At 38.2% G+C, this 14,085-nt stretch overlaps 1 protein-coding gene across 2 annotated transcripts in view; it reads left to right on the top strand.

Annotated features, from left to right (window-relative positions):
• The window catches only part of WDR36 (WD repeat domain 36), a 48,145-nt gene that overhangs the window by 10,884 nt on the left and 23,176 nt on the right, over positions 1–14,085 (top strand). For both annotated transcript variants that reach the window (XM_037011957.2, XM_073233053.1), the window contains 4 exons: positions 288–408; positions 901–966; positions 2,109–2,195; positions 11,602–11,747. In XM_037011957.2, coding sequence (XP_036867852.2) covers positions 288–408; positions 901–966; positions 2,109–2,195; positions 11,602–11,747 — 420 coding nt within the window. The remainder of the gene's footprint in view (positions 1–287; positions 409–900; positions 967–2,108; positions 2,196–11,601; positions 11,748–14,085) is intronic.

Below are 14,085 nucleotides of genomic sequence, written 5' to 3'. Positions count from 1 at the left end.
TCCTACCCTTTGGGTTTATAAGCCTGCTTCCATGTATCAGTCTGGAACCTAGGAGATGATAGGAATGTGGAGTAAGGTATTGGTACAGATGAAACAAAAAGCACAGCAGGTTGTATGATTCCAGTGAACTTAGAGATAGCTTCTCTCTCCCCCAGTCTTCCCCTCTCGCCAGGGGTCAGCAGCCTGGCAAGCACTACCCAGTGCCAGATCATTAATGTAGATGACTTAGCTGTTTGCAGATCACTTCACACACTGTGAAAGAACCTTACACTTTTATTTCTTGGCAGATATGGATATTTGATGGTCCCACAGGCGAAGGCCGGCTTTTGAGATTCAGAATGGGACATAGTGCTCCTCTTACCAAAATCAGATACTATGGACAAAATGGACAACAAATTCTTAGTGCAAGTGAGTTTACTGCTTCATGCTATTAATTCTAGCATATTGAGAGCAGGTGCTTAATATTTATTCACACATTTTTGTATGTATGAATATGTGTTTATATACTTTTAGATTTAAATGTCCCTTTGAGTGACTAGGATATCTGGGTAATTGAGGCAATTCTTTTTGAATACTGTAGATGATACTATCTTCATTTAGTGTTATTCTATTTACTAATCCTTAGAAACAGGATGGTTAGATTCTGAAAATGTGGCCTTTGCCTATTCTGATAATCTGCTGAAAATTATTAGTACCTCATTTTATCCTCTGTTCTTACTAAATAACATTCTGTGCACAGTTGAATATTATAATGAAGTAGTTGCAAATCTAGCTCTCCTTTTAAAGTGTCCTAAGCTTTAATGTCAAGCATTTTATAGAATCTAATTTTATAAGATCTGTGATTCAAATGGTCCATTATCTGATGAAGCTTGATTAGGCATTTTCTATATGTATCAACAGGTCAGGATGGAACTCTTCAGTCATTTTCCACAATACATGAAAAATTTAACAAAAGCTTGGGACATGGTAAGATATAAAAAGAAACATTTCAAGATTTTGTGAGACAACCAGAAGTTTCATTGATAAATGTCCTATTTTCTTGGATGAAGTTAAAAGACCTTTGTGTGGGAGAGTAGTGGTAAGGTTCCTAAGAACAGTGTTACTGTAACAGTGGTTCAGGTGCTGTTGTAAGGTTATTGAAAAGACTTAGATGTCTTAGGCAGCAAAAACATCTGCTACCACCCAGAAGACAGTGATATCTATCTTGAGCCATCTGTACACTGTAGAATTTTATAGATTAAGGGAGCTGAGAGAAAGCATCAAAGTAAATGGTGTCCCATCTTTTTTGCAAAGAAGGGCCTTTTTATTCTCTATGCTTTCCCATGCTTTCCAGTATTTGGCAGGTTTTGTTTACTACACAAAAATGTTTTACAGTTTTATTCATAATTACTCTTATTTTCAAGCTAATATAGCTATTCATGTATCTGTCCACTTCTAGATAAATTTCAGGGTCATTTTAAAATCAATACCCAAAATAATTCCTCTTGGAATTAAATTGGAGAGATTTGATGTCTTTAAGCATCTTCATATCTAAGAATATGATGTATCCCATTCAAACTGTCTTTTATGTTCCTTAGTGAGGTTTTTTAGTGTTCCTCCTGTTGGTCCTACAAGTTTAAGATTATTTGGTGGTATTTTATATATTTTAACATAATTTACTAATTTATTTTGCTAATATTATGAGTGTGCTCTTCATTATATTTCTAAATGCAGTGTTATGTGATAATGTTAAATACTGATGCATTGTAGGGAACTCACAGTTTTTTGTTTTTATGTTGGTTGTGTATCTGATCCAGTGAAACTACTATTACTTTCTTGATTGATTGACTGTATGACCAACCACCATACCATCTGTAAAATATATTTTTACATTCTTTTTTAAAATTCTTTTTTCAAGTTATTTATATCTTATAGTTTATTTTCTTATCTAATTACATAGGCTTAACTTCACAGTTAAATAATAATGGTAATATCATCTTTATTTTGCCCCTGCCTTAAATGGGATATCTTGACCTTTATAGTTATATGACAATGAACAGTTACTCTTTTATGTACACTTGTCTTTAAGAAGGATTCATAGTTATGTTCCCCTCTCCCCCCAACCCCAGGATTAATAAATAAAAAGAGAGTCAAACGTAAAGGACTTCAGAATGCCATGTCAGTGAGACTTCCACCCATCACAAAGTTTGCAGCTGGTAAGTAACTGCATACTGTATCCTAAGAAGTTCTGCTTTATCATTTATTTCCTACTATATATTTCTTTATTTCTTCCATTTAAAAAAATGTTTTTGCAAATAGACATCTGAAAGTGCATCCAAGTGCATGCTAATCTGTGTGAAGACTAAAAATGAGTTATTTATAATTTGAAATTGTTATTTATTCAGGCTTTGCTCTTCTCTGTAAGAGCTATTAATAAAAAATATGTGATACTTCATTTTGTAGCCCTTTTTTTTATTCTGTCATATGCCTGGCATAATGAAAGTCATTAATATAAAAAGGTAAGAAATGAGAACATAGAACTCTGACTAATTTAATAAAGATCTAAATACATTGAGGTCTTAGTATACTGTGTCATTTGAGCAGTGCATCATTCAGAGTGATTTTAAGAAAAATGTAGATAGGTGGTAATATTGTTCAGTGAAAACTATTATGGAAATGACTATATAGGCACCATTTGCATTCAAGGTTATTACAACCTGATAGCTGATTTTTTTTTTTTTTTTTTACATGGTGAACGAATTCTTACATAGTGAATAAATTCTTAGATGGTGAACAGTACAAGGGCATTCATCACAGAAACTTTCGGTTTTGATCACGCATTATGACCTATAAACAATCAGGTCAAATATGAATATTCATTTGATTTTTATACTTGATTTATATGTTGATCCCACATTTCTCCCTCTATTATTATTATTATTTTTATTTTTAATAAAATGCTGAAGTGGTAGGTAGATGCAAGATAAAGGTGGAAAACATAGTTTAGTGCTGTGAGAGGGCAAATGTAGATGATCAGATGATCAGGTGTGTGCCTATGGACTAAGTATTAATCCAGGCTAGACAAGGGCAGCAAGACATCCACAGATGCAGAAGATTTCTCTCAAAGCAGTGGGGGGTGAGGTTCTGAGCCTCACCTCTGTTGATCCCCAAATTCTCACCTGATGGCCCCCCTGCGACTGTGCCTGTCTTAGGTTGTTCCTCCCTTGAGGAATCTTACCCGTCTCTGGCTAACCAGTCATCTTCCGGGGCCATACAGGGAAATGTAAAGTTGGTAAGTGAGAGAGAAGCCATATTGTTTGAAAAGGTTAGCTTTTTACTTCTTTGCAGATTTATGCCCTGTGGCTTCTATGCCCAGCACTTGTCTCCAGGTATCTTTACCACCTGGAGGAATTATGATACTCGGTAAATTCGATATGAGGCACGAATTCTATTTAAGGGTTGTAATTAGGAAGAAAGAAGAAAAGCTACAGATGTAGCATATGGAAGGAAACATGGGAGGATTGATTATTTCTTTGACATATTTTCTTGTAGAGTACCTTAAGTATGTATAGGTTTTAAACTACTAACTAATTTGCACACACATATTAACATAATAGGAATACGGTGACATAAACAAAGCAAATCTATAATTACCATCCATCTCCAGTGAAGCCAAGAAAACCATTTAGGCATCCTAGGCATTTGTGAAAATTTGTCTATGATATGATGGATGTTGCCCAACTGTACTTGAACAGTCTGAGAGAAATCAGACAAATTAAAGCAGCCCATTTCTGGGATCTGTTCACATCCCATATGTTCTTTTAACCGTAGATAGTCTATAGTCATAAGATTTTGGAGTGCTACACCTTGCACCCCTCCCAACTCCTAGTTGAGTTCCAACAGCACAGATCTGGTCAAATTCGTTGTCTCACTGTATGCACATGCCAGCCTAGACATCTCCCTCCTCATTCCTATGGCAAGTCCAGGAGACAGTGGGCTGTATGCAGCCACAACCGCAGCATCGTCCGGATCCCTGTGGAGGCTTTTTGATGATCATCCCCCGGCACGAGTCCTCCAGAGAGTGCTGATGCCGGAAGCTCCTCCTCATATCGTATCTTAGTTCATTTTCTGGGTATCCAAGCTAGGCCTTGATCTTCTGCATAGAAACAAACAGACACTTTGCCCACACTTGGACATGCCCTCTATACCACTGCAGAACTCATTGGAGGTCAGCACACAGTAACTGCTTTTTTTTTTTTTTTTTTTTTTATTAAGAGAAAGGAATATTATAAGAAAAGAGTACCTCCATAGCTGATCATCTGACACCCTTTAAGTGATCAACATTAAGGATATTTAAAGCATGCGTTGATCTTTGATTTACCAATAGTTTTATCCTATCAAGGAGTAATCCCCCTTTTCTTTCTTTCTTTCTTTCTTTTTTTTTTTTTTTTTAATTTTTAATCTATGCTTACATGAAGAATACTATGTTTACTATGCTCTCCCCTATATCAGGTCCCCCCTAACAACCACATTACGATTACTGTCCATCAGCTTAGCAAAATGTTGTAGAGTCACTACTTGTCCTCTCTGTGTTGTGCAGCCCACCCTCCCCTTTCTCCCTCCCCCCGATCCCCATGCATGCTAATCTTAATACCCCCCTTCTTCTCCCCCCCCCTTATCCCTCCCTGCCCACCCATCCTCCCCAGTTCCTTTCCCTTTGGTACCTGTTAGTCCATTTTTGGGTTCTGTAATTCCGCTGCTGTTTTGTTCCTTCAGTTTTTCCTTTGTTCCTATACTCCTCAGATGAGTGAAATCATTTGGTATTTCTCTTTCTCCGCTTGGCTTATTTCACTGAGCATAATACTCTCCAGCTCCATCCATGTTGCTGCAAATGGTTGGATTTTTCCACTTCTTATGGCTGAGTAGTATTCCATTGTGTATATGTACCACATTTTCTTTATCCATTCATCTACCGATGGACATTTAGGTTGCTTCCAATTCTTGGCTATTGTAAATAGTGCTGCGATAAACATAGGAGTGCATCTGTCTTTCTCAAACTTGATTGCTGCGTTCTTAGGGTAAATTCCTAGGAGTGGAATTCCTGGGTCAAATGGTAGGTCTGTTTTGAGCATTTTGATGAACCTCTATACTGCTTTCCACAATGGTTGAACTAATTCACATTCCCACCAGCACTGTAGGAGGGTTCCCCTTTCTCCACAGCCTCGCCAACATTTGTTATTGTTTGTCTTTTGGATGGCAGCCATCCTTACTGGTGTGAGGTGATACCTCATTGTAGTTTTAATTTGCATTTCTCTGATAATTAGCGATGTGGAGCATCTTTTCATGTGTCTCTTGGCCATCTGTATTTCTTTTTTAGAGAACTGTCTGTTCAGTTCCTCTGCCCATTTTTTAATTGGGTTATTTGTTTTTTGTTTGTTGAGGCGTGTGAGCTCTTTATATATTCTGGATGTCAAGTCTTTATCGGATGTGTCATTGTCAAATATATTCTCCCATACTGTAGGGTTCCTTTTTGTTCTATTGATGGTATCTTTCGCTGTACAGAAGCTTTTCAGCTTAATGTAGTCCCACTTGCTCATTTTTGCTGTTCTTTTCCTTGCCCAGGGAGATATGTTCAAGAAGAGGTCACTCATGTTTATGTCTAAGAGGTTTTTGCCTATGTTTTTTTCCAAGAGTTTAATGGTTTCATGACTTACATTTAGGTCTTTGATCCATTTTGAGTTTACCTTTGTATATGGGGTTAGACAATGGTCGAGTTTCATTCTCCTACATGTAGCTGTCCAGTTTTGCCAGCACCATCTGTTGAAGAGACTGTCATTTTGCCATTGTATGTCCATGGCTCCTTTATCAAATATTAATTGACCATATATGTTTGGGTTAATTTCTGGGGCCTCTGATCTGTTCCACTGGTCTGTGGCTCTGTTCTTGTGCCAGTACCAAATTGTCTTGATTACTATGGCTTTGTAGTAGAGCTTGAAGTTGGGGAGTGAGATCCCCCCTACTTTATTCTTCTTTTTCAGGATTGCTTTGGCTATTCGGGGTCTTTGGTGTTTCCATATGAATTTTTGAATTATTTGTTCCAATTCATTGAAGAATGTTGCTGGTAATTTGAGAGGGATTGCATCAAATCTGTATATTGCTTTGGGCAGGATGGCCATTTTGACAATATTAATTCTTCCTAGCCATGAGCATGGGATGAGTTTCCATTTATTAGTGTCCCCTTGAATTTCTCTTAAGAGTGACTTGTAGTTTTCAGAGTATAAGTCTTTCACTTCTTTGGTTAGGTTTATTCCTAGGTATTTTATTCTTTTTGATGCAATGGTGAATGGAATTGTTTTCCTGATTTCTCTTTCTATTGATTCATTGTTACTGTATAGGAAAGCTACAGATTTCTGTGTGTTAATTTTGTATCCTGCAACTTTGCTGTATTCCGATATTAGTTCTAGTAGTTTTGGAGTGGAGTCTTTAGGGTTTTTTATGTACAGTATCATATCATCTGCAAATAGTGACAGTTTAACTTCTTCTTTACCAATCTGGATTCCTTGTATTTCTTTGTTTTGTCTGATTGCCATGGCTAGGACCTCCAGTACTATGTTAAATAACAGTGGGGAGAGTGGGCATCCCTGTCTGGTTCCCGATCTCAGAGGAAATGCTTTCAGCTTCTTGCTGTTCAGTATAATGCTGGCTGTGGGTTTATCATATATGGCCTTTATTATGTTGAGGTACTTGCCCTCTATTCCCCTTTTGCTGAGAGTTTTTATCATGAATGGATGTTGAATTTTGTCAAATGCTTTTTCAGCATCTATGGAGATGATCGTGTGGTTTTTGTCTTTCTTTTTGTTGATGTGGTGGATGATGTTGATGGGTTTTCGAATGTTGTACCATCCTTGCATCCCTGGGATGAATCCCACTTGGTCATGGTGTATGATCCTTTTGATATACTGTTGAACTCTGTTTGCTAATATTTTATTGAGTATTTTTGCATCTACATTCATCAGGGATATTGGTCTGTAATTTTCTTTTTTGGTGGGGTCTTTGCCTGGTTTTGGTATTAGGGTGATGTTGGCTTCATAGAATGAGTTTGGGAGTATTCCCTCTTCTTCTATTTTTTGGAACACTTTAAGGAGAATGGGTATTATGTCTTCTCTGTGTGTCTGATAAAATTCCGAGGTAAATCCGTCTGGCCCCGGGGTTTTGTTCTTGGGTAGTTTTTTGATTAATGCTTCAATTTCTTTGCTCGTAATTGGTTTGTTTAACTTTTGTGTTTCTTCCTTGGTCAGTCTTGGGAGGTTGTATTTTTCTAGGAAGTTGTCCATTTCTTCTAGGTTTTCCAGCTTGTTGGCATATAGGTTTTCATAGTAGTCTTTAGTAATTCTTTGTATTTCTGTGGAGTCTGTCGTGATTTTTCCATTCTCATTTCTGATTATGTTGATTTGTGTTGATTCTCTTTTTCTCTTAATAAGTTTGGCTAGAGGCTTATCTATTTTGTTTATTTTCTCAAAGAACCAGCTCTTGGTTTCGTTGATTTTTGCTATTGTTTTATTCTTCTCAATTTTGTTTATTTCTTCTCTGATCTTTATTATGTCCCTCCTTCTGCTGACTTTAGGCCTCATTTGTTCTTCTTTTTCCAGTTTTGATAATTGTGATGTTAGACTATTCATTTGGGATTGTTCTTCCTTCTTCAAGTGTGCCTGGATTGCTATATACTTTCCTCTTAAGACTGCTTTCGCTGCGTCCCACAGAAGCTGGGGCTTAGTGTTGTTGTTGTCATTTGTTTCTATATATTCCTTGATCTCTATTTTGATTTGTTCATTGATCCATTGATTATTTAGTAGCATGTTGTTAAGCCTCCATGTGTTTGTAAGCCTTTTTGTTTTCTTTGTAGAATTTATTTCTACTTTTATACCTTTGTGGTCTGAAAAATTGGTTGGTAGAATTTCAATATTTTGGAATTTACTGAGGCTCTTTTTGTGAGCTAGTATGTGGTCTATTCTGGAGAATGTTCCATGTGCACTTGAGAAGAATGTGTATCCTATTGCTTTTGGATGTAGAGTTCTATAGATGTCTATTAGGTCCATCTGTTCTAGGGTGTTGTTCAGTGCCTCTGTGTCCTTACTTATTTTCTGCCCGGTGGATCTATCCTTCGGGGTGAGTGGTGTGTTGAAGTCTCCTAAAATGAATGCATTGCAGTCTATTTCCCTCTTTAGTTCTGTTAGTATTTGCTTCACATATGCTGGTGCTCCTGTATTGGGTGCATAAATATTTAGAATGGTTATATCCTCTTGTTGGACTGAGCCCTTTATCATTATGTAGTGTCCTTCTTTATCTCTTGTTACTTTCTTTGTTTCGAAGTCTATTTTGTCTGATATTAGTACTGCAACCCCTGCTTTCTTCTCACTGTTGTTTGCCTGAAGTATGTTTTTCCATCCGTTGACTTTTAGTCTATGCTTATCTTTGGGTTTAAGGTGAGTTTCTTGTAAGCGGCATATAGATGGGTCTTGCTTTTTTATCCTTTCTATTGCTCTGTGTCTTTTGATTGGTGCATTAAGTCCATTTACATTTAGGGTGACTATTGAGAGATATGTACTTATTGTCATTGCAGGCTTTAGATTCGTGGTTACCAAAGGTTCAAGCTTAGCTTCTTTAGTATCTTACTGCCTAACTTAGCTCGCTTATTGAGCTGTTATATACACTGTCTGGAGATTCTTTTCTTCTCTCCCTTCTTATTCCTCCTCCTCCGTTCTTCATATGTTGTGTGTTTTGTTCTGTGCTCTTTTTAGGAGTGCTCCCATTTAGAGTAGTCCCTGTAGGATGCCCTGTAGAGGTGGTTTGTGGGAAGCAAATTCCCTCAGCTTTTGCTTGTCTGGGAATTGTTTAATCCCGCCATCATATTTAAATGATAGTCGTGCTGGATACAGTATCCTTGGTTCAAGGTCCTTCTGTTTCATTGCATTAAGTATATCATGCCATTCTCTTCTGGCCTGTAGGGTTTCTGTCGAGATGTCTGATGTTAGCCTGATGGGTTTTCCTTTATAGGTGACCTTTTTCTCTCCAGCTGCCTTGAAAACTCTTTCCTTGTCCTTGATCCTTGCCATTTTAATTACTATGTGTCTTGGTGTTGTTCTTCTTGGATCCTTTCTGTTGGGGGTTCTGTGTAATTCCATGGTCTGTTCGATTATTTCCTCCCCCAGTTTGGGGAAGTTTTCAGCAATTATTCCTTCAAAGAGACTTTCTATCCCTTTTCCGCTTTCTTCTTCTTCTGGTATCCCTATAATGCGAATATTATTCCTTTTGGCTTGGTCACATATTTCTCTTAGTGTTGTTTCATTCCTGGAGATCCTTTTATCTCTCTCTATGTCAGCTTCTATACGTTCCTGTTCTCTGGCTTCTATTCCTTCAATGGCCTCTTGCATCTTATCCATTCTGCTTATAAATCCTTCCAGGGATTGTTTCACTTCTGTGATCTCCTTCCTGACATCTGTGATCTCCCTCCGGACTTCATCCCACTGCTCTAGCATTTTTCTCTGCATCTCATCCCATTGCTCTTGCATTTTTCTCTGCATCTCTGTCAGCATGTTCATGATTTTTATTTTTGAATTCTTTTTCAGGCGGACTGGTTAGGTCTGTCTCCTCAGGTGTTATCTCTGTGATCTTTGTCTGCCTGTAGTTTTGTCTTTTCATTGTGATAGAGATAGTGTGCAGAGCTGGTACAAGTTACCGCTGGAAGAGCTTTCTTTCTTGTTGGTTAGTGGCCTTCCTCACCTGGGAGAATAGCGACCTCTAGTGGCTTGTGCTGGGCAGCTGTGTGCAGACAGGGCTTCTGCTTCCTGCCCGGTTGCTATGGGTTTTATCTCCGCTGTTGCTGTGGGCGTGGCCTGGCTGGGGCTGTTCCTCAAAAATGGTGGAGCCCTGTTGGAGGGGGAGCCGCTGGGAGGCTATTTATCTCTGTAAGGGGCCTCTGTGCTCTCTGCTGCCCAGGGGGTTAGAGTGCCCAGAGATCCCCAGATTCCCTGCCGCTGGTCTAAGTGACCTGTCCTGCCCCTTTAAGACTTCCAAAAAGCACTCTCCAAACCAAAACAACAACAGCAACAATGAGAGAGGGAACAGAAAAAAAATTAAAAAAAAAATTAGGAAAAAACAGTTGATTTTCTTTTTGACCTCAGGCCCCGGTCCCAGGCACCCGCTCACTGGTCCTACTGCCCTGCCTCCCTAGCACCAGGGTCCCTGTCCCTTCAAGGCTTCCAAAAAGCACCCACCCACTGGTCCCGCAGGCAAAAATGCGCCATATTCTTTGTCCTCAGGTGCCGGTCCCAGGCACCTGCTCACCAGTCCCGCCGCCCTGCCTCCCTAGCACCAGGGTCCCTGTACCTTTAAGGCTTCCAAAAAGCTCTCGCCAAAAAGAGGAAAAAAAAGGGGAAAAACGCGATTTCCTCCGTCCTCAAGTGCCGGTCTCAGGTACCCGCCCACTGGTCCCGCAGGGAAAAACGCGGGATATTCTTTGTCCTCAGGCGCCGGTCCCAGGCACCCGCTCACCAGTCCTGCCGCCCTGCCTCCCTAGCACCGGGGTCCCTGTCCCTTTAAGGCTTCCAAGAAGCACTCGCCAAAAAGAGAAAAAAAAATGGGAAAAACGCGCGATTTACTCCATCCTCAAGTGCCGGTCCCAGGCACCCGCTCACCGGTCCCGCCACCCTGCGTCCCTAGGAACGGGGTCCCTATCCCTTTAAGGCTTCCAAAAAGCACTTGCCAAAAAAAAAAAAAAAACCGCTCCGGTTTCTTTGCACCCGCCGGGAGCCGGGGGGAGGGGCACTCGGGTCCCACCGTGCCGGGGCTTGTATCTTACCCCCTTTGCAAAGCACTGGGTTCTTGCAGGTGTGGTTGTGGTCTGGATGTTGTCCTGTGTCCTGTGGTCTCTATTTTAGGAAGATTTTTCTTTGTTATATTTTCATAGTTCTATGTGTTTTTTGGGGGAAATTTCCACTGCTGTACTCACGCCGCCATCTTGGCTCCGCCTTCGTGATTTTTTTTTTTAACTTTAGTTGTGACCATTCGCCTCTCTGTTTTCTGTCTTAGAGCCTGAGTAATCTTTCTAAAACATCTGAATCTTTGCTTAAAATCTTTTAGTGGCTCCTTAACCTTTAGGATGGAACCTCCCCTCCTTAACACAGTTTTCAATATGATTTGTAATATAGTCCCATTTGCATTGCCCTCCTTACATCCCTTTGAAGAAATCCTGCACTTACTTGCTGTGTTTAATTTAAAGTTAATCTTGGACCTTTGTGTTGTGTCATTGCCCACCCACCACCCCCTATCCTGGTTAATTTCTATTTGTTTTACTGCTTCCTTCAAGGAACCATTTATTTTCCCCAAGTCTCTTAGTATCCTCTTCCTGAGTGCTTTTTAAAGACACTTTCATACTTTATTGTGATTTCTTCTAGTCAAAATCTGTTAGATTGGGCGCTCATTGCCAGCTCAGGAATTACCTACGTACCATCATGTCCCTAGGGCCTAGTGATAATGTGAATATAGATGCATAATAAATAATACATGAGTGATTGAATGAGGAAATGAAAAGCAATTTGATTTGTGATTTTAATTATGTTTTAGAGGAAGCTCGTGAAAGTGATTGGGATGGCATCATTGCTTGCCATCAAGGTAAGCTATCTTGCTCAACCTGGAACTACCAAAGATCTACAATAGGCGCTTACTTTCTTAAGCCAAAGGAGCTCAAGACAGATGACATAACTGCAACAGTAAGTGAGATTGCATGTAAGGGCATTTTCTGCATAAATCTCTTCTATGTTAATCTTGTTATACTCAACTTGATTAATGATAATTTTGGTTGAAAGAGTATCGTGTTACTATTTGGAAATTATTCCCTAATGGTATTAAGTTTTCCAATTGCCAAGCATTATTTTAGGTTTAATTAAGCTTAGTTTAATCACAGTATATTGGTTATTTTAATTTTCTAATTAATACACAATTACTCAAAATACCTTTGAAGATAATTTTAGCATTTGTCAATATACTTCTCACCTGAATTATGTTGCATATACAGTACCATACACAATGAGCATGAGTCTTAACAGTTTTTTTTCTTTCTTGATTTCTTTCTAAATAGGAATAAGATTTATTGAATTACAGACATAGAAGTCATTTAAGTCCATCTTTATTTCTTTGTTTCTTGTGAGAAGTACCTTTCAGAGAAATTCTAATTGAATTCTTTGTAGGCCTTCTTAAAATACGTCTTTTAGATGCTAGTGTTTACTTATAAATTCTTACTCTTTTGAAATTTTGTTTTCTTTGTTAATATGTAAGTCTCCTTCAGTTGGGTTCAGGTTTTAAGATATAAAGAAATGATGTCACGCTTGGTTTGCAGAATTATTGTTTCTGCTTTTTAAAATATAATTTATTGACATATAATTCAGATGCCATAGAATACACTCAAAGTTTACAATTCAGAGGTGTTTAGTATAGGAGTTGTGCAATCATCACCAAAATCAAATCAGTCTTATTTTAGAACATCTCATTACTTCAAAAAAACCTTATACCCAACAGGAGTCATGCACATTCTCTCACTTTTGCTGTCCCATCTCTCTCACTGAGGCAATCACAATCTGCATTTTATCTCTAGATTTGTCTATTCCGAGCATTTCATATAAGTTCAGTCAGACAATATATTGTCATTCTACTGGTTTCTTTCACTTGCCACAGTGTCTTTAAGATTTGTCCACAATGTAACGTGTATCAATAGTTTATTCATTCCTTCTATTGCTGAATAATACTTCATTTTGTGTTACAAACCACATTTTTATAGCCATAGATCAAGTTGATGGACATTGGTGGTGTTTCTGTTTTTGGACTGTTGTAAATAATGCTGCCAAAAACATTAGTGCACAAGATTTAATGTGGACATGTGTCTGTTTCTCTGCACTTATAACTAGGAGGGGAATTGTTAGGCTATAAAGTAATCCTGCCAAAGTGACCATACCATTTTACATTCTCACCATCAATGTATAAGGGTTCCAGTTTCTGTACATCCTAGCCAACACTTGTGATTGTCTGTTGTAGTAGTAGTGATAATGACAATTACAGCTAACATATTTTGTGTATTTACTTTGTTCCAGGCTCTCTGTCCAGCACATACTATTTTACTATCCTCATAACATCCTATGATATTGTCTATTGTTAACCTCCTTTTATAGATCATAAAACTGAGGCTTAATGTAATGAGTAACATGCCAAGGTCAGTAAAGCTAGTAAATGGAAGTGCTGGGAGTTGAACCTAGAACCACTCATTCCAGAACCTATGTTCTTAACTCACAGCCTATAGTGATCACTTGTAGACTGTTCATCTAGTACATGTATGTACGGTAATACTTAGCTGGTGTTGAGTCATTTGTTTGGCAAACTGAGCAACCTGGTAAACCAGTGACCAGTATGTAATAAACATGTTTATCAAAGAACCCATGCGCTAAAATACAATTTGTTACTTAAAGGTGACCACCTTATAGCTGATTCACTTTTGCTTTGCTTCTGCTTTCTTTAATAATAGGTTACCATGAATAAATAAGATGAAGACTGCCAGAAGCAAACCCACTAACAACAGTAAATCATGTTAAAATAAAATTTATAGAAAGTATAGCAGGACAATCAAGGGTCTCCTCTACTTGTAGGTTATGGCCTAGTATCCCATTAGTTCCTGAGAACATAACTATACAACATAGCAAAACATTTATGAGTTAATTCAAAATAGATAAGAGTATGTTTGCGCTCTATTTAGGAATATAGAATGCTTTTTAAGATCAATCTGTAATTCGTTATCTACAGGAATATTTTATTATTTTCAGGAATAAACTGTAGTTATCTAGAAAAATATATGTAAGTGGATTATACTTATGTGAATACTATATAAATATGTCCTGACTTGGTTAGTGGTGTATCAACTTTATGCTGTTCCACATAGTTAAATAGCCTCTATTAAATTATTTTCTTTTGGGTCTTAGAAGTCATGTATTTCTTCAGGCATAAATTCAACAGTCTTTTGAATTATCTCTTGAGTAGGTGACATCTGACTGGCACACAGTGGCA

Source organism: Manis javanica, chromosome 1 (genome assembly GCF_040802235.1).
Source record: "Manis javanica isolate MJ-LG chromosome 1, MJ_LKY, whole genome shotgun sequence".
Lineage (NCBI taxonomy): Eukaryota > Metazoa > Chordata > Mammalia > Pholidota > Manidae > Manis > Manis javanica.
Note: the sequence above shows the minus strand (reverse complement) of the source record. Positions and strands in the feature narration are given on the sequence as shown.